The sequence below is a fragment of the Strix uralensis genome, chromosome 1, assembly GCF_047716275.1.
Source record: "Strix uralensis isolate ZFMK-TIS-50842 chromosome 1, bStrUra1, whole genome shotgun sequence".
In the NCBI taxonomy this organism is placed as follows: domain Eukaryota; kingdom Metazoa; phylum Chordata; class Aves; order Strigiformes; family Strigidae; genus Strix; species Strix uralensis.
The window spans coordinates 69,127,522-69,155,062 of NC_133972.1; the positions used below are offsets into that span (position 1 = coordinate 69,127,522).

General features: G+C 39.5%; 1 protein-coding gene across 3 annotated transcripts in view; it reads right to left on the bottom strand.

Moving 5' to 3' along the window:
• Positions 1-27,541, bottom strand: part of ADCY1 (adenylate cyclase 1) — a 181,401-nt gene that overhangs the window by 129,409 nt on the left and 24,451 nt on the right. For all 3 annotated transcript variants that reach the window (XR_012629129.1, XM_074869914.1, XM_074869905.1), the window contains exon 2: positions 7,740-7,889. Coding sequence is in view for 2 of the 3 variants with exons in the window: in XM_074869914.1 (XP_074726015.1) it covers positions 7,740-7,889 (150 nt within the window). In the remaining variant the exon portion in view is untranslated. The remainder of the gene's footprint in view (positions 1-7,739; positions 7,890-27,541) is intronic.

The following is a 27,541-nucleotide window of genomic DNA, read 5'->3' on the forward strand; positions in this document are numbered from 1 at the left end:
CCCTTGACTAAGAGGTGTTGCTAGCTTACCTTCACAAGTGGGCATGAAGCCCAGCAGTTCAAACTGAGAGCCTAAAATTTTAACACTCCTTATTTTCTGTTTTCCCTGATCCTAGAAAAGAGAACATAAATTTTTGAAGGTGGACTTCCCTGTGTAAAGTTGTGCTTCAATGATACAATAAATTCAATTTTAAGCCTCCTTGTAACATAGAACAGAGTGCTTATGTGGTACAGGTTCACCTGTCAGCTAAAATTAGTTAGTCCATCTACATTTTTCAAAGATTGCACTGGCTAGCTTTTGCAGAGGATCAGGTATCATCTCTCACCCTGCAATTTGTGTAAAATCAGGATCACCTCCCTGTTGCACACTAGATAATTTGACAAGAACATGTTTTTGTGCCCACACATGATCCAGATAAAATTTTTGCTGCAGGGCGATTTGCTGTTGTGCAGAGTCAGTATGAATGATTATGGAAACAGGGCCCGTGTTTAAATCATAAATTTCATATTTTCTTCTGCACTGCAATGAAAAAAGATGCAAAACTCTGAGAATAAAAAGTATGGGAAACATGAGGAGAACCTGATTATGCATTGATAAGCAAGCTGTCAGGCACCCTGGAAATTACTTCTGCCTGAGGCTGTGCAAATAACTAATTTTTCAGTTTGGTTGCTGAATTGGAAGAAAAAAACCCCAGCAACCTGTTATCCATTACCAGAATGAAAGTCCAACATGGTTTGCTTTATTCAAATACAATGTTCTATGCTTCCCTTTTTAAATAAATGCTTGAAATTAAACATAACGGACAAAACCACTGGAGGGGTGCTGTGGGTGTCATCCTTTTACCCAAAGGTACAGGAGATAGTGCATCTATCCAAAATGTGTAACATCTAGATTAAATTGTTTTGAAGGGGAAACTGAACCCGGCAGGGAATTTGAACCCAAGATGCAGTTCAAAGTATTCTGCACTGAGAGTCGTGGTATCTTTTGCTGACACTGTTACATCTTCCACGAATAGTTATTAAACAAGTCTCTGATTCAGTGATGTCCCAGTTACTATCGCAATGTTAAGGATATTGCCCTAAAATGCAGCAGACACTTGGAATCCTTACACATATACACACGGACCTTTGTATGCACAATTCATCACTAGCTTCAAATGATCTAGTGAACACGTATGGAAGCGCTGCACAGCAACACCGAGGTGCTAGTCTCCAGAACTAGCATTACTGCAGTACTAGCAAAGGGAACAATCCTACCTCTCAGCAAAACTAATTAGACTACCTGGAGTGCCATGCTTCTGGCCCTGAAGCTAGCCACAGTGCTGGCTGTCTCACCCCAGTGCTTCCTAACTCCCTGTAGTTTTTAGTGCTTCCTTCAGCTTCTTGTGCTAGAGTCCGCAATAAACTTAAACTTCATGAATTGTATTGAAGTACACAACTATTTAATGAAAGATATAAATTTCTCCAGTCCCAATGGTTTGACAAACAAAATGTGAATTCCCAAATAGTTTTTAAAATTGCCAATCCCCCATTCTGGTGACTTTGCTATTCTCCAGTTGTTTTCCCACCATCGTGTTCTAATTGTGAGCAAGTACAAAAGTAATATTTAGGAGGGAAGGAAAGATCTAAACAAGTTGCTTGAAAGATGGTCTTTATTTTGCAAACATATTTGCATGTACTTATGCAATTAAAAACCAGTGAAGCTATCTAAGCTGTTTTTGGGGGCTTTGGAGGTTTGCATGAAGTCAAACATTTTTTCATCTTTCCTCATATAAAAACAACAGGTACTTTTCACATCAGCCTGTGCTGCAGCAAGTGCATTTCACTGATGGAAATTACACTCTTTATCTCCAAATCCAGTGCATGAATATGCATAAAAATATTCTTTTTGTTGGGGGGGAAAAAAAAAAACATGAGTAAGATTTGTTACAGAGTTGGCAAGATTGGGGTAGGAAATAGCTTTCATACATCAGAAGACTAAACAGGCTACAATTCTTCAGCTTGGAAAGAGAGGTGAGCAGAGTTATGACAGAAGCCTACAGTGTTGTAAGTGGCATGGAAAAGGTTATTGTAGAATGATTGTTCATAATTTAACACAAAACAAGAGCTGGAGAGCACCCAATCAAGTCATCAGACAGCAAGTCTATGACAAATAAAAAGTAAGTTCTGTTTCACAGAGCGCATAATTAGAGTGAAATTCACCATCACAAAACTGTGGAGTAGAAAAAACTATACACATGCTGACAGACTAGAAGAATGGAAAATGGGAGTCTACAGGCCTTTAAACACAGTGGTCCAGTTGCATTTCAAATTAAGATGGCCTCAGAATCACAATGCTGTCACTTCCTTGGGGCACAGCACCACTTCAGGACCCATCATGCTGGGACTTAATACATGGTGAGCCACAACTTCCTTACTGGTTTCCCCTCTGAATCAGACAGCAAGCAGTCTCAATCAGCAACAGCTTACTTCTTTCTCTACACTGAACGTATGCTCCATTCCTCATCCCTGCTTGCTCCTCTCTTGCTCGGTTGGGAAGGGGTGAACCACTGGCTGGAGTCTGCTCTCCAGATCCATAAGGACGTCTAACACTGGGAGTCCTCCAGGGAGCAAGGTGACAATGCCTTACTTGCTGTATGGGCAAAGAATGATCTGGAATTAATGAAGTGAACACAGAGAGATGGTGCAGTGGGAGTAAAGGGGAAGTGCCCAAGTGCTCTGACTGAGCAGGAACAGAACAAGTGCAGTTCCAGAGAACAGGAACCACCTCACAATATTTATTTTTAACTGCTTGCTCTGCAGAGGATGGTCTTGCTGCTGAGATTTATAGACAATGAGAGAAGAAGCTTATGCCAAGTGAATCACTATAATTATTCACGCATGGTCTAAAGCTTATTTGGTTCTTGGCCTTCACTTCTGGTGTTACTCTGAAATTGCAGTCTAACATGCAGCAACATAACAAACGGATGATCAACACAAAGCCAAAACAGAACAAAACTTCCCCACACCAAAATAAAAATAACATTATCACAACACCGAAACACAATCCACGCAATTCCACCCCTCGTCCTCCACCACAATTACAACAGAAATTCCCATGATTATTCCACTAGCAAGGTTCAGTTCATGTTCTGACCATCACCTCTCACAATTACTATCCTTATCTTGCATTCCTCTGCCCCACCTTGGGCACCAAAAAGGACTGTGGTGGTTTGAGCGCAGAGGGCAATTGAGCACCACACAGCTGCTCGCTCAACCCTTCTCCCTCAAGAATGGGAAGGAGAAAATAAAGCAAAAGGCTCAGAAATTGAGATCAGGATCGGGAAGGATGACTTACCCATTTTGGTCACAGACAAAAGACAGACTTGTTAGGGAAGAAAAAAGAACATCAATTTAATTCAAACACTAACAACAAAACATAACAGTCAGAGTAAGACAGTGAGAAGTATAATCACATCTTAAAAACACCTTCCTCCCACCCCTCCCTTCTTCCCAGGCTCAGCTTTGTTCCTGATTTCTCTACCTCCTTCTCCCCAGCAGTGCAGGGAGCAGGGAATGGGGGGTGCAGTCAGTCCTGCCTCTCCTTCCTTCTCAGGGTGGGAGGTCTCCATGCATTCTTGCCCTGCTCCAGCATGGAGTCCCTCTCACGGGAGACAGACCTCCACAAAATTTCTCAAACATGAGTCCTTCCCACAGGCTGCAGCTCTTCCTGAACTGCTCCATCATGGGTCACCCCCACGTGTTGCAGTCCTCCCAGAACCAAACTACAAACTTCTTCCTGCAGAGTCCTGGCCTTCTTTGGGCACAGTCACTTGCTCCAGCGTGGGGTCCTCGATGGACTGCAGGTCAGCATCTGCTCCACTGGTGACCTCCATGGGTGCAGGGGCACAGCCTGCCCTCTCACCACAGGCTGCAAGGGGGTCTGCTCCAGCGCACCTCCCCTCCTCCTCCTTGTCCTTTCTTCCACTGACCTCAGTGTTCACATAGGTATCTCCCTCACAACTCCTCCTCACCACTCCAACTGTGGCAGGTGCACCCGCCCAATGAAAATAGGGCTTCTTGGCTGCTGAAGTGTAGCAGCTCCTGATTGCCTTTGTTCTTGGGGCTTCGCAGTAGTTGGGGCCTTTGGCCAATGGGAGCCACTGTTGACTACAGGTCAGATTTGGCCTGGGTATAAATGGAGTCCCCTGGGGGAGCCATTCTGAGCTTGTCCCCTGGAGCAGCACGCTGCGGTCGAGGACTCTCCCCTTGGGTTGGGACGCTGCCCAAGGAAACTCTTTGAGGTGACTTGGGTTGAGACACTGCCCTGAGCAAGTCCCCGAGGTTGAGAGCCCTCACTTGTCAGGTGAGTGATAGAGCGTTTTGGGTTGTCGTTAAACCCTAGGGAGTTGTTCTGTTCTCCTCTCACAGACATTCAAACCTGTAGTTTGCAGAGGGCTAGTTAATTGTGTTAATAATAAATTTTGAATTTTTGGTGGTTGCTTGTTTATTTGAGAGCCTCTGTAACACCAACTCCTCTCCCAGGTTCTCCTTCTTAAATACATTATCACAGAGGCACAGCCACCATCGCTAATTGTCTTGGTCTTGGCCAGAGGCCAAGGTTCTGACTTGGAGCTGGGGGAGCTTCGAGAAAATTCTCACAGGGGCCACCCCTGCAGACCCCTGCCCTGTTACACACACAAACCCAACACATGCCACCATCAAGGCCAGCTATTTGTTGTGACCACAGTTAACATTAAACTGAATTTTAAAATAAACAGAGACCATCTGTTCCCCTTCTCCCCAGAAACACTTTCAAAGCCTACTTGCAAACTACTGCATGTCAACACACTGGAGGGAAGGGATGTGCCATCCAGAGGGACCTTGACAGGCTTGAGGAGTGGACCCGTGCAAACCTCATGAAGTTCAACAAGGCCAAGTGCAAGGTCCTGCACATGGGTTGAGGCAATCCCAAGCACAAATACAGGTTTGGCGATGAATGGATTGAGAGCAGCCCTGCAGAGAGGGACTTCAGGGTGTTGGTGGATGAAAAACTGACTATGAGCCAGCAAAGTGTGCTTGCAGCCCAGAAAGCCAACCGTATCCTGGGCTGCATCAAGAGAAGTGTGGCCAGAATGTCAAGGGAGGTGATCCTCCCCCTCTACTCTGCTCTCGTGAGATCTCACCTGGAGTGCTGTGTCCAGCTCTGGGACCCCCAACATAAGAAGGATATGGACCTGCTCGAGAGGATCCAAAGGAGGCCACGAGGATTATCAGGGAGATGGATCACCTCCCTGATGAGGACAGGCTGAGAGAGTGGGGGTTCAGCCTGGAGAAGAGAAGGCTCTGGGGAGACCTTATAGCAGCTTTCCAGTACTTAAAGGGGGCTACATCAGAGATGGGGAGGGACTTTTAGGGACTGTAGTGACAGGACAAGGGGTAACAGTTTTAAACTGAAAGAGGGTAGATTTAGATTAGATATTGGGAATAAATTCTTTACTGTGAGGGTGGTGAGACACTGGAACAGGTTGCCCAGAGAAGTTGTGAATACTCCCTCCCTGGAAGTGCTCAAGGCCAGGTTGGATGGGACTTTGAGCAACCTGGTCTAGTGGAAGGTGTCCCTGCCCATGGCGGGGGGTTGGAACTAGATGATCTTTAAGGCCCCTTCCAAAACAAACAATTCTATGATTCTATGACTCCAAAAATGCTACAACACGAGATCTTTGCTCTTGCATGATAAAAATAGATCTATCAAAATTATCATGTGGGACTGTTACAACAAATGTGTCCCATATGAGGAGAATCACTGTAAGCAGGACATGGAGGAAGAAATCTCACTTACAGTTTCAGCTGTGGTATCTGTCTCATACAGTCAACACTTTAACTCCAGAGTCTTTGTATGTTTAAAAGCCAAGAGCATGTTCTTTCCTTTCCCATTAGAGACTTGCAGAGAAATAGCAGGGAAAGGTTTTAACATTTTGGATTACAATTCTCAATGTAAAAGGGCTACAGTATTTAGGTCAGAGCACTTGAATGAGACAAGAAGGTCTGATGAAAAAATTCAGTCCTTTTTAACATGTAATGTTGGTACTTCAGAGAACAAAAATACAGGAACGATCACAAAAATTGAACTAGGTCAGCAACATCTCTTTTCCTCTCAAACACTCATGAGTGTTGCCAGCTGGAAACTTGGGCTACGTTATGTCACAGCAACCACAGAATAATTTTGTATCCTGTAATCATGTCTTCATTCTCACCCTGGTGTTAAAGGTATTCTAATATAGTGTGAGGGCAGCCACAGAGAGTATTTTGGTGGTACTTTTGACAGCTAATTAGCATATTTCACCACTGTATTGAGTTTTAGACTGTGTTGCATAAAGTTAATTTCACAAGTGTAGGAGAAAACTATATTCTCTTCACTGACCTGTATATTGCATTGAAACATTTGCAGGTTCTCTAGGTATATTATCAACAATACTTATGTGTAATGTTTTTGCTTTCTTGTTTTTCTGTGTGCATGGATAAAATATAAAATAAGACAGATTGTTAATGTGCTAACTAGAGAGTAACAAAACTTACTAAACAAAACTAGAGATCTAACAAAAATCAGTATTATTTTCATGTTGGATCCCAGAAGTGGGTTTTCAAAGGCACAAATGGCAGGGCTGCCTAAATCCCATGGAAATTCACTTATGGCACATTTATGCCTTTGAAAATCTGCAGCTTTGGAGTACAAAAGTCTGGAATCAAACCTGAAGGCTTTGATCCTAATACCATTTTTAGACAGCCAGCAAAGATATGCAGTCGTTCAAAGAAGACATCTACTTATTACAGAGTATGTTCAGGTCATAAAAATGCATTCACTCAATTCATAACAGAAAGTACTTAAGGACCTGTGGTATTTCACATGTAGGAATAGACTTGCTAGAGAAATTGCAAATGAATGGAAGTAAAAGTGTGCAAGGTACACAAGCTTTGAGGACCCTGACATCTTGTATATCAAGGTTTCAATACCACTTAAGTTGTTTATTGGCGTAAGTTACCATCATTCCACAGAGGTCAATGGAGTTATATCTATGTATTCCAGTGTGGCCTCTAGACAGAAAGGAAAATCTAGTCCAAACCTTACAGATGAACGTATCTTAGTAGGTTTAATATTCAGATGTGTGAGTAACAACAGCAAGCTCCACAATGTAGCAGTTTTTCTCATTGTTTCCAAATCTGCTTGGAAGATTGATTGATAACATTGTGTGAAATAAACCATCAAACTACTATGGTGGCTCTTCAGAAAAAGGAATAGATTGTTATCACAGTTATTCATGTATATCAGGGCAGCCCCTTCTCCCCAAAAAGTTGACTTCTTTTTATAGGTGTCATGAATGCAAACAGGTTATAGCGCACACAGCCAGAAGTATTCACAGATTATTTAGCACCCACCAAAAAACATCCATGCAGAAAAAACTCCAGGATCTTAGATTGCAATAGTATATTAGCTTTACCTCAGCCCTAAAATACATCTTCTCTGGTGCTAGAGCTGACAGTAGCTGTAGGGTCAGCCTGCACCTTCTGTGTGTGCTGCAGAAGAAGAGTGAAGAGTGTGTATGCCCAGGGGAGGAAGAGCTGAAGCAGGTGGGGGGAGGCAGCACCCTTCCTTCACAATGGAAATGCACACACTCAGCAGCAAAGTCCTGACCTGTGGTTCACATAACTACAGTCACCTCAGAAGAAACAGAGAAAAAGAAATAAGGCTTAGAAACTGACCTGTTTTTCATTTTCATCCTCCAGCCTCAGCCTGTCCTCAATGCAGTTCCTGGCCTGTAGGAATGCCTTCCTCTGAGCCCTTTCTGTCAAAATCCTCACAAAGACCCCATACAAATTTACACTGACAAAAAGGATTGCATTGGCCACAAGCTGTAAGAAAGAAAGAAAAAGAAATAAATATTTTAAAATACAGATTTTTATTTTACATTTCTACTCAGCAAAAGTTAAAAAAAAAAAGCAAAAAAAAAAAAAGCACTGTCTTTAAAAATTCTGCCTCACTAGCCATGTCACTGATACTCCTTCCCACAACCCAACTGCAGTGAAACAATTACAGCAGCTACCACAACTCCAGGCAATCAGTACTGCATAACACAGAACTTTGCATCTGCTGAAGTTAATTTCTCTTATGATGATCTGTAGTTTATCACTTTCATTCAGCTTCAGTTCTTTCATCAGCCCATTGGCAGATCTGTCCATCTAATAAGAAGAGTATCTTCACCATTTGTTCAGTTGCGAGATGCCTGGAAGACTGAAATTATTTTCCTGTGCCTTTGTAAAGTTGGGATATTATTGTCCCTTTTTTTATAGTTGAGAAGCAAGGCACTGACAAAATCTGTAACTAAATCAAAATGTGGTGCCTAGGTACCCCAAGCTTTCATACTGTGCAGTCTGCACTTGGAAAATCTGCTTCTCTTCCCATGTCTATACTGTTAGCAACCACACTGTATTTTTTGAGAAATCATCCAAAATATTGTTGATGCTATCCTGCAGCAGACCTCTCAGAAGGTGCTGAGGGCTTTCAAATGATGGCCCTTGGCACAAACCAAGCTTCACCACAATGCTACAAGCAGGGACAATGAATTACTGCTATGAACAGTGCTTTGATGAAGGACACATAAATGACCCAATTGCCCTTCTGGGTTTTTAAAATGTTTTTACAATATGTGATAAAGTTAGTTAAATAACTCAACAGTGGTTTGCACACAATGTCCCTATCTAAGACAATCCTGTCCAAGTTTCTCACAGCATCTCTGATGTCTGAAATATGTCTTCAGATGGTAAACTCTGCAATGTAATGCAGTGTTTAGAAAGGAGGTAATAAGGCCTGTTTACTCAGCATCTTTTCAGTCTCATTCTCCATATTTCCTCTAGTTACTACCACAGCATCATGACAAAGATTCATGGGACTTATAAATTCCAAAATTTCAGATATCAGCTGACACATAAATTGGCCAAGATTGGGTATAATAAGACAGACATTACAGCAAGTAACACAGTTCATGTTAAATTTCTATGCACCTAAAATAGTTCATAAAGACCATACAACTGACATTTATTTCTTAAGGCATACATTTCAAGGTAGTACATCTCTGCTGTTGCATGATCTGCTAGTGTAAATTGGAGACCACTGCCCTTGTTTGCACTGCATAGGAAGTCCAGCTGTGCCAATGAAATTTTAAGAAAAATAAAACCATTGACATCGTTGTAGAGAATGCTTGCTGACTAACAGGACTAGGGTTGAGGTCTTGAATTCAGCCAATATGGTAAGCAAAGATCCAAAATGACTTCCAGAAACTCCCTGCTGATTTTGGAGAGTCTTTGAGAGATGTTTCACCCTACAAAAATAATAAGGAAGTTTCTGATGTGTGTTACTAATGGCAGTATACATCTCTATCTCCTGTGATCTCAGTATAGTGGGAAGAATTGAAAAATTCATTCTGGGTGGGTTCTCCAGACCTTCACAGATTTGTAAGTCCTCTAATGCTTACCTTCATACCTGGTTGTTAGTTAACAGGACATCAACAACTTCCCTGCAAACATTCTCAGCAGTGCAAAATCAAAAGATACCCTGTGACAATAAAGGGAGTTGTCCAGCATTACTACTTTCTTTCTCCTCAGATATCCAAAGTTATCTCACAAGAGCTAACACCAGCAAAGAATGGTGTTACGGTTTCCCCCTGAAAACTGCAAAATGCGGGTTCAGGTGTCATCAGTCAGATGAATTTCAACCTAAGAATCTCATATACCAGTTACTTACATGTCACTTCTCAGAGAGGTAATACGGATGGTAAAACTTTGAAGATGAAAAGCAGTACACAAGCATATTATTTCTAGATACAAGCTGAGCATAAACAGCCTGCAATTCCTATCCTGCTTTATTTTGATTCATCACAGAGAACTGTTTGAGGTATACCAATTTTCAGCACAAGTTAAAGCCTACTAAAATGAAATTAGTGTAGAAATTCCAGTAGAATCCTATTTTTAGAGACATGAATGCATCTGCACTCACCTTATCCTGCATTTTATCATGCTGAAGTGTAATGACAACAGTGTATTTTAAAGCTAATTCTGAGAAGTGCAGTGGAATAAAAATAGAAAGGATTTGTAAAGGCCATATTCAAAGGCAGTAGAGAGAGCCCACAGAATAAACAGCCAAGGCAGTTAACAGACAGTGCAACTGCTTGACCCTGTCCATGTACAAAACAGCTGTTAATAACACAGGGTGAAAAACTAATACTATCTCTATGTGCTGATATCAGAGTGGCCCAAGACATAAATAATTACTTCTAGAGAGAATAAAAAGAAGAGTCAACTCAGTTTCTGGTCTTCAACTGCAAGCAGTAATAGACCATATATTGTAACAATATGCCAGCTGTTCTGAGACTATCATTACGATTTCACTCCAGCAATGGTGATCACCTGGACTGGGGGTAACCAGTAGGTGGGTTCCTGCAATCATGACGCCACTTTCAGACTCAGCAGGAAAAGTCATTTTCTGACATACTTTGAACAGTTTAAGATAAAACAGGGGCTCAGCTGTCAGCTCTGGCCTGCAGGGAATCAGGAAAAGTGATAAAGCAACTAAAAGATTCATAGATTTCAAAATGTGAGAAAAGAAAGTAGGGCAGATTGTCTCCTGAGGTAAGAGTTCCTTCCCTCCACAACCCGTTTTCTGCTTAATTACTATTTTTTCCCAGTTGCAAACTACATACATCTCTCTCTCTAAGTTTCTCAAATGCATGCCATTTCCTGGTCCCTTTCATTTTAATACATAAATATGTACCTTTATATATACACACATACATACATATGTAACTTACATACATTATATGCCACAACTCCAGGAAAGATTGAGAGACTTGCTGTTAAAACTAAGGATCTTTGAAGAGATACTGAGGCATCCAGAACTGCTGAAATATCAAGGAATTTAATTTTAAATAGTTCTTACATTATTCACTATACTACTGCTTAGCAGCTCTTCAGGTCTCACCACCACCTTCTATTTACAGAACTACCAAAGAAACAATTTACTTAATGCAACACAAAGTCGCTCAAAAACATTTTTATGCTGCAGCCTCTTTCAAACACTGTTATTCTCTCATTCCATAATGAGATTACAGGTCAGCCAGAATAAAAAAAAAAAAAAAAAAAAAAAGGCATCGTGGTCATGAAAGCCTTTTTTTAAAAATTATTTTTTTAATTTATTGTTGTAATTGAATCTTGTACTTTTCATTCTGCGTATCTGCTGCACTTCAGTACCAACCTGATGAGCTTCAAGCTTCTCTAGTCCTTAGTAGGGTACACTTTCTATCACTGGATGAACTCTGGCATGGTTCCTTGTGCTGGCTCTAAAGAGTGTTACCAAAGCCAGACTTCCAACACAGGAAGCTAGTTCTTGTGGTCTGCCTACTCAGTGAAGAGAGACTGGCAGCTCCAGCAGGTATTTCAACCAAATTTCTGTTTCTCCTGTTTTTTGCGTCCATTGACTTTCTTGTGTGTCAAGTTAGTTTTCGTAGGGAACTCAAACTGCAATACTGCAACACCCCTGAAGAAGCGAGCAAATAATTCTGGAGGTAAGAAGCATGTAACATGCACACACATACACAGGCCTTGAGGAGTTCAATTAAAGATCTCCCTTTTTTTCCCCAGAATACTCTCCCACTTCTTGAATGTCTCTTGGGATTAGCTGAGAGAGTCTCTGAAGAGTCCTTCAAAACTTTTCTTTCTATTCCAGATAGGATTTATTGTCCACTTCTTCTTCCTTCAAAACAAGTACCCTTATGTGTGAACTTCCTCTCTCTCAAACAAATGGCGAAAAATTCTTCTACATGTTATTTGCCTTTTGAGAGGACTCTGCTTACTAAGCAGACTAACTCTGCTATCAGGTAAACAGTTGCATAGTAGATGGTTCAAACCTGATGCTGGTTTTCATTGTGGAGAAGCTTGCTGTTTGTCTCAAAAAATTGCCTCAGAAAAAAATGGCTATTTCACAAAAGTGTAAATGACTTCTGGATCACTTGAAGACTTTTTTACAAAGTGGCATTTATGTGGATGGATATTGAAATACCCAACTGAAGTAGACTAAATGGGAAATAGAAATTATCAGAGAAGAAAACTTCAGGAGACTCCCTCAGAACTTCATTGTGCTTTTTAAAAGTTGGGCTTGTGGAGTGAACGGGACTGAGAAGGGATTTCAGGAGTTAGCACTCCCAGGATTGTAATTTAGTGGCTAATATCAGTGTTTGGTTTATTCTCAGCAGTATGAGTTCTCACAGTATCCCATGAAGTAGGGAAGAGTGGAATATGTAGGAAATGTTGTCAGCATTTCCAGGTGAAGGTTGAAATTTGCAGAAAAGACAAGACCAATGTGGTTCTTGTATGACTTAACCCTCACATATCTGATACAATGAGAGGTATGGAGGGCCTGAAGTCTACTTCCAGTTTTCTCTGTTAATTGAATTTTACTGCAAGTAATTTCTGTGCCACTATTGTTGTTCCTGTTATGCAGACAATGCAATATTTACTTATTCTGTCAAAATACTTTAAGATATGGCAATGACATGCATTATTGTAAAATATGAATTGTCTATTGTGAGGCATGCCTCTAAGGAAACAGTCAGGAACAGATTACCAAACTGAGTCAGTGCTTCCACCATTAAAACTCTTGCAGAGCAGGCAAGCCTGTGCTGTTTATGAGAAGTGTTGATATCGTGAACAAGACCTTTTACAAGTTTAAACAAAAATAGTTTCTCTTCTTCCTGTTACGGAAAATGTTACTGTTACAGCAGTGCATTTTTTATAGCACAAGACTCCATAAAAGAGACTGAACAATTGCCTCTTGATCCTGACATGGTTTTGTTAAGTTTAGTAATTCACTTAATCAACTCACTTTGCAACCTTTTGAGAACACTTAATTACTGCATCTGCTCCCCCCCTTTGCTGAAGTGGCATAACACAGGAACAGAGAACTTCTCCTTAATTACCAACTGCATCCCAAAAAGCATGCCGTTCTACCAGAGAAGGCAGCCAAACAAATTTTCTCCAGATTAAATAAATGTATTCCCATTTTGAATAAACATCCCTCTCTTATTTTTGTTAGTTCTTGTCTTAACTGATTTATGACACATACTAAGTAAATATTGTTCTGCTGTGCTGTGGTTTGTGTCTTCATTCACAGCCTCCTGAATCTACAGCATACTCTAAGAGGGGATTAGTAACTAATTATTTCAGTGATAAGGTGTTAAATGAGAGCAGATGTCACTGTTGAGGAAAAGACAGTAGCACTGGGGTGTCTATAACCATATAAGCGAGGAGAGACTTTTAGGATATCTAGGATGCTATGTCCATTAACCACAGCCAGTTTTTTTGAAGTGTACATGAACATGAACAGTGTAATTGCAGAAATCCACTCCGTGTGTCTCCCTCTGGCTGCATACCTGTTTGACCAAAGTACAAGACACAATTCATAACCACTATTTAAAATACATGCCATAAACCTTTTCAAAAAATGCCCCCTACAAAAGTAGAGTCATCGAGAACCATCAAGGTCCCCAGTGCTCAAAAGTTCATTTGTTACATCTTTCCCCAAAGGACATGTCCTTTTAACTTGGAAACATGCACTGGGAGAACAGTTAGTGCATGTCTCTATCACATTATACACCATTTGTTAATCTGGTGTCAGAAGCACTTACCTCTGAGATTAAGTAGCAGAGAGTTATGATGGACTATCAGAACTAGGGCTGACTGAATCATAAATTTTGAATCCTAACCCTTATGTAGTATTGCAGCTTAAAAACGTTCTGATAAAGATATCTGTGATTACATAAGATAATGAATATTTGTATTGCTGAAGTTCCAGAGTGTCAACTGCCTGCCCATCAATACTCTCACTCAGGTGTGTGACATGAATCTATGACATTAATTTCAGGCTCCTACTTTTGAGATTCTGAGCTGTTGTGCCTTTCTTAGTGAATTTCTGAAAGTAACTCACAGTTCCATCATTTCTACCTTTCACATTGGCAACAAATTAAATCTTTGTTTTGATGTACCGAGATTTCTGGATTTTTTAATTTTATTTTTTATTTGTTAGGAAGACAGAAGCACTTATGCACAAGAATTTTTGTTCTTATCTGCATTTTTTAAATTAAAATAAAGGCAGCTGATTTTTAGGGAATAGGAAAAATATCAGACAGAGGATTTACAGGTAATATACAACAGAGCATTGATATATGAAATTTTAGAAATAAGAAATAAAGGACTGGATTAAAAATACTGCAAGCAGCATACAGGCTGAAATACCTTCAAACATAACTTCTCAATCACTTCAAACCATTCCAAATAATGAATGACTTCATAAAAGCTGTATTCTGGGGAAAAAAAAAAAAAAAAAGAGAAAAAAGTCCTAAACCCATAGCAATATTCTGTTAGAAATGGTTGGCACAACTTAAACAGTAATGTTTGAAACTTGCCAAGTATAGCACTGGGTTGCTGCACTTCAGAAATTCAAAAGAAGCAGTAAGAAAATGCCCTGATTTGTCTCTGTCCGAAGCCTATTTTTATACATAATGTGTGCATACTGATACACATTTGTGAGTTGGTTCTTCACATCATGTGAACAATATTAATTTTTTCTCTTGGTTTCATGTTTGTATCTATTAAGCCCAGTTGAGGTTAGTATCAACAATCTTTCCATATATCAAACCAGACCTTACAGATAGATAATTGGAGATTAGCTTTAAGACAAGGCAACAAACTCTCTCCGAAGCCCACAGATGTGCTGGGGTTATTGCAAACAGAAGAGGATATCGGAAGAGTATTACATGTGAAGCAAAAAAATAATTTCCTAGTCATCCATACTAATCAGTCGAGTCTAGGTACACAAGAGAACTGGCTGATCTCCATGGTTTTTCACTATATGAGAGGCTATGAATGCCTCTCAGATAAGATATGAGAGATGTGATATCTCGCTGTAGCTTTCCCTTGCTGTTATATTATGGTACTGCACTCCAGACTGTGTAACAGGTTCACAGCAAAACATACACCTTAAACTTAATAATATGGTCTCAGTCACTTCCATCTATGGAAAGCTGACACAATGAGCATCCCAGAAAACTCAAAATATTCTAGCTAACTGATTTGCATGTTACATGTTACCCCCCCCAAATTTCTTTGTGCTGAGGAGAGGCAGAAGTTACTTATATTTCTTTCCTGATTTAGCTATTGCATTCTTTCACGGTGTATTGTAAGTCACCATAGAACAAATAAACCCTCAGTTCTGTGCTTTTGGGGTGGGATGTTACAGTTTAGGGGTTTTTGGACATTGCAATTGTTCCCAAGCATTATGAATAGCTGCTATCTATCGCAAAAGATTTGGAAGACGTTGCCAAAGCAGTTGAAATAATTTCTATAAAAATTATGGCCAATATTTTAATTTATTTGTGCATGTTATTTACTTGCTTGACAGATTTCAGGTGATCAGCCCCTGAATCTGTTCTACATCAACCAAAAATCTGCAGCTTTTTCCCCTTTTTCTATTAGTTAGAATAATGCTGTGTTGTGCAATTATAGCACAGTAATCAGTTGTCCAAAATTTGTTTGCATTTGTGGTATGCAACACATGGTTCCTTTCCAGTACTTGTTCCTCCGCAAGAACCCATCTGAACATCTTAATACGTGGGGTTTTTTTAAAGCTGCAGTAATTAAATACATCATAAAAATAAAGACTTGTGGGGATACACACTCCAAGCTAGCTTGAAGCCTTTGGTGGGACTATAGTTGCTAGGTGACTTCAGCTCTTAAATGCACTTTTTCTTCATTTGAGTCTTGTGTATGGCTGAGAGACAGTACATAGCGGCTTCAGTCTGGTGCCTGGCTGCTATAGACGGGAAGCATTTCTTATCTAGTATAGAGCTCTTAAACTACAGAGACACGAAATGAGGCCATTGCTTCAGTTCAGCAAGGGGTACAATGTTTTCATACTGCTCCTGTAACAACCCAGGAGGAAGATTGCCCAGTCTGAGTGAGCCAGCCTCCTTCCCAGGCTCCCAGCCATGCTCCTTTTGCAGCCCACTGTGTGCCACCGGCCAAATGAACTCACTGTTCTCATGCTCCTGTGGCATGATTTGGTTATATCCATAAAACGTACTCCACAATGTGCCTCTTAAGGGACCTGGCTTACCGAAGACTGAGAGCTATGCACTGAGCTGCTGCACATCCTGGTAGCTGGAATGCTCTTCTATCTTTTCACTCAGAACCTCTCATTCATCAGCTTTAGTTTAATTATTGAAGTGTTTTCTCTAAAAACTTGAAAGTGCTCTACAAAGCTTTGCCAATAAATGGCGCTGGGGTGGAGGTCTCATTCTGCCAGCCAGTGATGGAGCTGGTGACAAAACATGGGTCTTCCAAGTAAGTCCCGGCTCAGTTCTCCAGTGGTTCGAGCTCGGTCTTATCAAGCCTAGGAAATGTGCTGCTGGAGACAAAGTACTATCCCCAGGGCTTACTATACATGCTGCACAGACAGTGCACCATCTATTTGGTACTGAAATGGTGCTCTCCTGTGCTGTACACAGGCTACTTTCAAAGAAGGCTTGAATTTTGTTCCTGGAAGGTTCGATGCATAAAACCTAGGAAATACAACACCCATCCTTAAAACCCCCAAGTGCCTTTTTGAATTTAGCTTTAGGGGACTTTCTCAAGATCTGGGAGACTGCCATGGATCAAACCAGGTTCCCAAGTCAGCGATGTCAGTTAGGTATAATCACAAGCATATCGCAGATGAATATAAACGCAGGTTAAGTTCAAGCAGCTGTCCAAATATTACACTGTAATGAGCTCATTGTTAGGAAATCATGCTGGAATGCATTACTTAAGGGCCTATATAGCAAATTGAAGTCATTTTTGGTGACCCAAAGAGTGTCAGGTACACATTTTTCATATCAAGCACGGGACCTCATATTTATTTTATGCCACTAGAAAAAGTTTGCCCCAAAAATGTCAAGAAGTATACAGATGTCTTCTAACAAGTCACCTGCAAATTAAATTGAATGACTAAACTGTGAGACCTTGGTTCTCACTCACTGCTGAGACACCTGGTCCTTTTCCAGATGAATGAAGGCAGCTGGAGATAAAGAAAGGAAAAAGTACATACGCTGTTGCTCTGGCTGCCTGTGTATTGCTAAGTGAAAACATGACTGCATTAGGACTAAACTGATCTCAGTCAGTTTCCCTTTCCACCAGAAGGATTGCCTGCTAGACCTGACAAGTGTCCTCTTGTATCTTTTTTCTCTTTTTTTCCTCTCCATGCAGATATTTGAAGCAGTTGGTGAATGATGTCACTTCTGGTCAAATGTCCTGAAAAGATGAAAGTGTTTGCCTTGAGGAAACTATGTTCTATTACACAGAGCCCATTTACTTTTCTCCTATTGTGCTTTACAACTTGCAAGAACTGTCTCTGCAGATAAGATGATTTTCACTCTGCAGGGTCATTTAAGCTATGGTATCTTCTGTCAGTGTTGGGACTTGAGAGCTTTATTACTGCCAAAGTTGCAAAGGCACAATTTAAGCAGAAGAGATAGAGAATGCTAGCCATTTTCTTGCTCATCTTTGAAAATTATTTTTGCAAAGAGAAACCAGCTATATAGTATGTCTCTAAGCAACTGATCAAACAAGAAATTGATAGAAGATTTAAAAAAAAAAAATTTCTGGTCACATTTGCATCCAGTCAGATTTGCACTTGAAAACAAGAGGATATACCTGTGTTTAATGATTCTTTTTAACAACTGAATTAATCAGTGAATGATTTTGAGAGAAGCCAAAGAAATTCTAAAGATTCAGGACCAAAGGACCAAAGTCTACTCATTTTCAGTTAGTGATCCTAAAAAACAAGTTTGTTGTTAGAATCTCTATGCTGTATGATTAAAAATAGTCTGAGTGTGCTAAAAAATTGAGGCATGATTCCATGGTTGGAAATTTGGGTAGTGTTCCAAACTGATTCATACAACCCTCATTGCTGAATCAGGACCTTAGAAAGAACAATATGACAATTTTGTGAGCAACAGGATGCTTTTGAAGACATATCATGTGAGCACATGACTAATAACTTCTTGCGTTGTATGATCTTCTTGTCATGTGTAGGTTTTCTTGTTCTGTCTTAATGTAACATCATTTAAATGCAAAAAAAATTTTGGAAAAAAAGTCACAATATTATGAATGCCAGGCATTTAAAAACACTGAGTTGGACTGCAGAAATAAAGTATTAAATCACAAAGCTGGAGAAGCATAAGAGATAACAGGACATAAATCAAGAATGTTTTTGGAAGAGAAGGAATAAGTGTGGGTAAAGGGAAAATAAAAAGAAAGATGGAAACTAATGATAAAAAGTGGAACTGAAACATGCCTACTCTGAGCAGAAGAGCTAAATAATAAGGGGGCTAGAACTACAGATACGATGCCGAATTTAGAGAAAATTTAGCACAATCTTGAACACGGTGCTAATTTTTTTTTTCTTTTTTTTTCCCCTAATTTTGTTCTGCCTCATTAGAAAGGGGTTTATGCTTTTTTTTATTTGAATGTAAGAGATGATAGGCAAGCATCATGGACTGATATTCTTTGAATTGTGAATGAGGTGCCTTCCTGGGAATTTTTTTTGCTCCTCTAGCTACTAAAATACTCAGAAACTCATCCCAACTTCCATTTAAACTATGAAAGTCCTCCTTCCTACAAACTGTCTGGTGGGTCTATTTTCTTCTTTGAATGTCTCATCAGTTCTGGTTAGCTTAAGGCTGTCCATCAAATTAAGAATGTGCAATCTTAAGAGAAATGGTGCTATTCCCATGTACATAAGAGATTGCAAATAGCAGAATTTTAGGCCCTGGAAAAGACAAGAGTGGGATTTAACTGAGTTATTGGGAATTCTTAAAATTACAGAGGAAAACAAAATACATCAGTAATTTCTTACTCTGCTTCAAAACAAATGAGACAGGTGAGATAGTATGTTAAGCCCCAAAACAAGCTGTTCACTGGTAAAAAATAGTAAGTCAACTTCAACTACTGTAATACGTCATATTATGTCATATTACGTCTTTCTTAAGTGTACACAAATTCCCTCTTAAGGGTTTGCTGACTGCAGTCTTTTTTGCACAAAGAAATGAAATAACAAGTATGGAATAGGACATGCACTCTTCAGTGCTGCTGTATTATTTTTGCTTTCTTCTGGCACGGGCTCTGTGTGTTCTTTGACCCAAAGACGCAAGATAAATGAAAGGACTGTATTTGACTACATTTACAACATCTAGAAAAATGTCCAACAGACGTGGGCTTGCAGCTAGAAAGAAGTGGTGCGCAGGATGCTCACACTGTGTGCATTTTGGGAGAGGTTAATGTGCATCAGCTCTAGCTTGGTCCTGTGGACTGAACATCAGTTAGCCCACTTTCCACTGAGGTCTCTGGTCTTAAAGGCACAGGGATGCATTACCAGAATACAGACAAGAGATTCAGGGTTCTTCTTTTTTTTCCCCCAATACAGCAAAAAATAGAGATTACTTTTTTGAAATTATCTACTACCCTGTAAGTCTCAAAGGACTTGTATCATAAAGACTGCACAGGTACAGGAAAAGCTGGCACATCACAAAGATACATACTGAATCATGCTAAGCATAAATGTGTATAAAATGGGCTCATAATAAAACCAGATATAGCACTTTTGATTATACTATATGTATATGAGCCAGATACAACATACACAAAAGTCTGGCAGATGCTTATTACTCCATGGCAAAGCTTTGCTACCTACAGAAAGATTAAAATATTAATCAACTATTCATGCAATAACTTGTCAACCATTTTAATATTTTCTAATGTCTCCTGATAATAGTAGTTTTCTGAAATAAGTAGCTCCTAAATCATTATAGGATGATGTCAGAAACAATCCTGGAAATTATAAGTATCTAAGAGGGGATTTAAAAATGAGATATGTGGTATTGAATTAAACCTCCATAATAACTGTGCACATAGTTAAAATTTTTTTAAACCAGAAATGTAAGTAAGAAAATGTAATTTCACAGTACACTACAATTAAATAACTGTGCAGATATTTATAATTTTTCTATACCAGAAATGTAAGTAAGAAAATATAATTTCACAGTATACTACAATTTTTCCATTTTTCTCCTTTTTTTCCCTTTCTGTACTTAAAAATAAAAATAGATGTGAAACATACATTCTTGCAACAACAGCATAATACTAGTTACATTAATTTTTTGGACTCTGTAAATAATTGTACATATTTGATTATGCTAATGAAGTTTGCTTTACTGTTATCATTATTACAGGTTTTTTATGTATGTTTCTGACGTGAAGTTAACAATAACAAAAGTTTAAAAATATCTGTTATGTCAAATCCTTCAAAAATTTTCTTGGCCAGGTTCTGATGCACTGAGTATTCCCTTGGGTGATTGCCCCAAAAGGTCTCACAAAGTGCCCATGTTAGCTGTTCACAAACCCTTCTATAAGAAATTCTAACTTACACAGATTCATTAGGGATAGTTCTTCTGCCTTCAGAACTAAATACCAGTGATCTGATCCTAATTCCCTCAATGAAGTTATCTGAGATACTTCTTAAAAGAACATGGCATCAAACACTGGGTCATAGTGTACTTGAAAGTTGAGGTGATAGCAGAAGTTCCGTGAAGACCCTTAAAAAAATGGAGGTGTTGAATTAGTAATTTGGGAACAGGATGAGTTTTTGCAAGCAGGATGAACTTCACAGAAATAAAAAATGGGTCAAAACAAAACTAAGAACTGGGGAGTTTTGACAAGGTGGAAGATCACACAGTTCAAGAGTACACATCCTTTGCAAATGAAGTAACAAAAGATTACTGAGACTAAGGAGAGCTGCTGGGAGAAACAACAAAGAACAGCTTGAACCAGCCAAGTCTCATCTAAGCAGAGAGTAGAAAGTAAGTAGTTTGACCAAATGGGTATGTGCTTCTGTGCCAATACAGAAGGGGGAATTGGGGTGAATTAAAACTGAATACTGAATGAGAAATATCATATTAGAAGGATACTAGAAAGAAAACAATCAGTGGGACACTCTTATTTCCAAGGTGAAAATACATAGGGAAAAAACAAGAGGCAAGGTCACAGGAGTGGTGCTATGCATTAAAGGAAGCAGGCAGCCCAACCAGGTGATTAAGTTAACTGTATTGAGATATAACAGAATCTCTACGGATTAAAATTTGATGCTTGTATAGGAAAAGCATGTTAATAAGGCAACACTATCACAGCCTGAACAGGATGGAAAGAGGGGCTATGGTTCAGCTGGGAGGTCTCAGAGAGGCTGTCACTGCAGAATATAGACTAAAGTGAGGCTCCCGTCATTCCTGTGCAGATTCAGTAACTATTACACTGGACCATGAAACTAAGGCAAACTTTTAGATCCCATAAATGACTGCTTCCCGAAGCAGCTAAATGGGGAACTAACAGGAGGAGAAAAGGTATGTCTGTGAAAATGAAGTCTGTTTCAGTATGTACTTTTACTTAAAAATTAATTTGAACTAACAGAAGCACCAATCACAGGAACACTAGTTCTGTTCTCTTTTAGGGGTCTCCAGCAACTTCTAGCAGCATTTTTCAGTAAGTCCAAATGCCAGCTAAAACTAATAAGAGATAAATTCCATGATGTTCATTCAAAGTTCTGACAACTTTAGAGATACAACCCTACTCTTTACGTTGGGACTTAACAATTGCCCCAGTGCAATTATGGTGACTACCTCTAAAACCCCAAATGCATAGTCTATAATCAATGCACTAAATTTTTTGCCAGTAGTTACTTCACACAATCCAGTTCATTTGTGTATCTACATGAAAGTCAGAACGATAGCATGCTTTCTGCCTTAATAGCTTAGGCTTCCACACTGTCATCTAAAGATTTAATTACTGCAGCTATGTCACTGTTACCTACCTATCTATATGTCTCTAATACTTTGAAATTTCTTTTAAATTCTCTGTTCTGTACTGCTGCATTTGCTATATTGCCTTGCTTTGGTATGTTGAAAAAAACCCCATTTCTTTAATATAGGCAGATTTTCATATTGAATAAAGGGTCTATTTTTATAGTCAGAATTAACTAAGCACAAGAACTGAAGCAAGGACTGAGATTAAAGTTTTAAAAAGAACTCTAAATAACTTTATACATATTAATGTGTTTGTAATTGTGTTCCGATCGTATAAATTATATACAATTCTACCCTTAGAGACCAGTTCTGGTAGGGACATTGAGTGAGATATTTTTCCAGTGTAAGGCACTGCGTAATTAGTTCAGTGTAGGAAACATACTAAGTAATTACATTTTTGCCTAAATTACCCCTGCAAGTTCAGTTGATTATAGGAATCTGCCAGCTGTTAAGCGACTACTGTTTCACCTCAAGTAGCGGCTTTTCATCAAGGCACTAGGCAAAACAATTCCTCTAAGTCTGTAAAGTCTCACCATGCGTTCGAATGGACTAATATATGTAAAAATCTAACTTATCATCTGTACAACTGCACAATTAACGAAACCTATCTGTTGTTGTCTCCAGTAATATATTATGCAGCAACAACTCAGTGTGTTAGAGCTCACCACTGCTGCCCTTTGAGCTACTAGTTACTTTGAGTTACTACTTCCATCAGTTCTTCAGATTTTTTTAGTAAGTAGTGCATGCACAATATGGCATAGCATTTTAAGTAATCAAGACAAGACTACTGATAGGAGTAGGATACAAGTATAAGTGGATCAATAGTTTGATCTAGCAATGCAACTTTTTGGCAAAAGGCATTGCATAATTTAATGAGTCAGTTTAGGGAGTTAGACTTCTTTGCGCAATCCAAATAGAAAGCCAGTCACCTAATACCCTTCAAAGGCAGGTATCCTAAGGATGACCAGTGCTTTGCACATCTCCTGAGCACGGCACAGTGCTGCAAAGACAACACCAGCTGAGCTCTGACAACTGGTTATCCACAACAGTGCAGTCCCTCTGCCTGAGAGACTTGAAACTCTTAAGAGAGTTTATCCTTCTGGGTGCAATGCTGTGCTATTGTGGCCATATTGCTTCTGGTTTCAGTGCTTGAATGGATTCTGTAAACTCTGCACTATGTCCTCATTAGTGCTGCTACATATGCATTAAATGGGGAGGGGGCACCAAGGCAGCTCGAGCCAGCTGAAGCAGAGACTGCCCTGATGCTACTTTCCCTTCTGCTGACTCTTGCTACTATCCTGTGCCAGCAGTCACATGTTTAACTGGCTCTGGGAATTCACCTGGCCAAAAATAACCCACTTTACAAATAATCTTATTTTTCAAAATTGTGCCCCTTGAGAGATTGTATGTTTTTCAACAGTAAGCAACATGAGATGCCCCACTGCATGGAAATGTGTTCCAGCTAAACAAAATTAATAAAGCAAGATGCCACAGATATTTGTATTAAGTTATAAAATGTTGGCCCTGGTTATTTCCACAGGGAAGCTGGTGACAATTATGAAGGTGCTGACTTTGAAGATGCATAGTGCATTTTAGTTACAGTGGCAAAAGAACCTAGAAAAGGACTTCAAAACATGAAGCTTATTAAACAGTACAGGTACAAAACAGTAAGATGGAACCAATATTCATTGCTAAGCCTCAGCTCTGTCAAGAACATCCACTTCAGGAGAATAGTCCATGCTGTCTTGGATCAGTAATAAACCTACATTCTGAACCTGACAGTGACTTAGAGATCTGGTCCTCCGACTACACAGCTCTTATCCATGTTGCCCATGTAGAAAGAGGTATGGTGGGTAAATACCTCCAGCCTCCAAACAGAGACTAACTATAGATTAAGAACAATAATTGCCTATTGCCACTTATGTTGTCTATGGACTGGGAAAGTTTGGAATCCACTGCACTGGAACCATGCTCTGAAAGCTGTTATAGGCTTTCCTGAAAGGTCCTAAATATGCAGCAAAATAGTTCACTACCTGGAGAAAGAACAGTTCATATCAGAGGTGCAGTCTGAAGGTCCCAAGGGCTACAGCAGAAAGCTTTGGGAAACCGCACAGAACTAGAGTACAAGGAAGAAAAACTGAGTAGTATTTCCTTATAAAAAGGTAGATGCTTAAGGGAAAAAAGCTCCGAGAAAAGATGTTAAGTTTCCAATCTCTTGGGTTTTTTTTGCTTGTTTTGTGGGGTTTTTATCCCCAGCTGAAAGCAGAGGAAATTTCATTACTGGATTACAAGGGCGAATACGGTTGGGCCCAAAGCAGAAATAAAGCTACCAGGTAATATTTTACTTTTTCATAAAGACTCTAAATATTTCATACCATCATTGTAAAGTATATACACACAAAGTGCCATTCTAATAAAGGTGGGCCATACTATAATATTAATGATGGTGTTTACAGGTTCAGTGAAAAAATGTTAAAGGTGCAGAAATTACATACACAAGCTTTTGAAAACTACAGAGACTACCATCAAGTCTGCCATCATGAAGTCACAAGTAAAGAAGTAAAAGACAGATACGAACAAAGGAATGTTCATGTCCATGCTCTAAGCATAGATAGGTAGACAAGCAGTAGACAGCCTGCCTACTTTTAAGGCTTAAAGACAGACAGACAAGAGCAATACTGTCAGTTAGCTAGTGTTCATTTGAAAAACCCGATCAGGTAACCAAACTCCAAGAACCACAAATCAACCACCCAATATAGATGATGGAAACGGTATTGGTAGCAGTGAGCTAGGAAACAGGACAAGTCAGCCATCACTTTCTAGGACTACCAGAACCGAGCAGAAGACCAAGGGATGATGCAGCTAACTGCAGTACCTAGTGAACAGATGCCCACCCACCACAGAGATCACATGAAGAGTTAAGAAGTAAAACACCCAAACCCACAGTTCCCAGGCGGAATAGTTCTTCACAAAAGATCAAAGCTCAAAATCAATGTTTTCAGCAGTTGCTGAAGGTTATGAGTATCGTACAGTACTTTGATAACATTTTTTTATTTAAATAAGCACCCCAGGAGAGGAGTACAAATACCAAATGTCTCTTGCAAAGATAAGTCATATAGTTTCAGTTCAGCAATATTTAATTCAATTGCTGCACAACTGCTTTTATTAAAAAAAAACCAAACCAAACCAAACCAAAACCCCACACCTTTTTCCACACCTCTGCCTTTCTTTGTCAAACAGCAGTTTTCTCTGGAGATTTTTACCCCACAATGGCACTCTGGCAAACCTGGTGAAGTATTCAGATGTGCTGTGAGACAGTCTGGCTTGGAACCATTAAAGAAAGATAATGTCAAGCCCACTAGCTGTGGCATTAAAACTACTGCACAAGCTATTATTTTGTCATGTGCAGTTAAAAGTAGTCGCTGGGGCCTATGATGAAATATGACCAGGAATACATGCAAGACCTTTATATTTTTACCTTTATCCAAAACATGATTATGCATTTAACTCCTGAGATGGGGTGAGACAGTTTCTGTACCCCAGCCTCCAAGAAGGACGCAGGCATCACAGCACTGATGACAAAACCAACTAATGGATCTAGCAGCTCAAGTGATAGGTCATCCCATTTGGTTTTCTCTGTTGCACAGCCCCTGCTCAACAGTTCTGCTGAGTGAGAAAAAACAAACAGAACCAAACCACTGGTGGGACAGACTGAACCAAACAGAGCCAGATAGAGCACTCTACAGGCTCTCACAAGCAATCGCTGGGAATAGCGGCATGCCATGCTCTGCACAGTAGTTAAACTGGAAGAATAATCTGTGGAAAAATGCAAGGTCTCTTCTGTTCTTATCACCTAAAAGAGAAGGCATTCACAGAGCAATGGGACATAGGAAAGGTGCGAGAAGTGGCTGAGGCACACTAGACAGCTATGCACGTCCTTGCCTATGTGTCACTGCACAAAGCACTGCAGCAGACAGGTCTGAGACACTAGCTCTGAAAAAAACAGGATTGGTTTCACAGTGTTTTGTATAGTCAACCTGATGTTTTCACTGTGGAGATATTTTATGTATATATACAAATATATAAAAGAATTCCAAAACTCCACTGTGAGACATTACATGGCAAAGGACAAAAACCAAAACCAAAAATAGATCAGGGAGAAAGAAATGAGGCTAGCCCTGTAACCCTGTCAAGAGATTCAAAATAGCACAGTAGGAAATCTAAAGGAGAGCAAATCCCTTTCATCCTGTACAGTTATCCCTTGTTACATAGTTGGTTTTGGCTACGTCCTTTCAAGCTGTAAAGGCCTAGATACTTCTCTGCAGAAATTAGAAGTTTGCCTGGGTATAACATGATAATTAATAATTCTGAGTTATCTAAAATGCAAATTAGGCTGCCAGATATGTTTCATTAATGATCCTTTTAAAGTCAGAACAGCATTTTCAGAAAAACTATTTCCTCACAAATGTAGGTCAGTGACTGTATTCCACTGATCAGATAACTGGAATATCTTAACCTACTTAAAGGAGTTTAAATTTAAACTTATTTCCAAAATCATCCATTGAAAAATGATACATGTGTATGTGTATATATATATATGTGACATCTGTATATGTTATATATGTATGTTTTGTGTATGTATATGTACTATCTACACATACATGTTCCTAATTCCAATTTAGAATGACTGAAAAAGTCATCCCAAATATTATCATAAAATCAAAACATATAAAATATAAAACACGGATGCAATAGCCCTTGATTACTTCTAATTAGAACTCAACACAAATTTTCATGCTGTCCTGCCATATTGCCCACTCTAACTTCATGTAGCAAATGTTTCACAGCTTTGCAAGTAAGCAAGAGATGCTAATGCTCTGATACAATTCCATACAAAATACCCCTTGACATGCTTTATTTGTTTTTCTAATTAAGTGCTTAGCCAACCCACACAGCAATATGGACACATGTAACTCTGTGAGTGTACATCATGCTTCTCCACTCCTGCAAATGACTCCCACCTTCCTGGAAACACACATGCAAACCTCCCACCTCCCAAAAGCAGATGGTAGTAATTATGAGAAAGGACCTAAATGTTTACAACAGGGATTTAACATTTTCATCAACATGCTTCTTTATTAAGTATTAATAAAAAAATAGGTGGAATAAGGGCAGTGTTTGCCAAACTAGAACCAGAAGTAATGTGAATTTAAAATTTTCATGCAATTCTGCTTTAAACAGTTGCTCAAAGATATACCCATTGCCAAGTGATTTATGATATACATATAACTACTTAAGGTCCAATTTTTATACAGCGACTCTCCACTCACTTAAATGAACCATGACTCCAAGTTGTACCCTTGCTTCTAACATTGGAAACCAGAGGACTTCTAGTCAGGGTGAAGAGAGCAGCATTACAGCATCATCTGCAGTGGACTCTCCAGTTTGAGTTTGTTGAGCTTAGGTGTTGGCCCTTCCAAGGACTTGTGAATTTGACCAGAATACAATCCACAGTGCAAAAAAGGTGAAATTCACAGCACATCAGAAGTATGAGCTGGTTTGGTAGTCCTT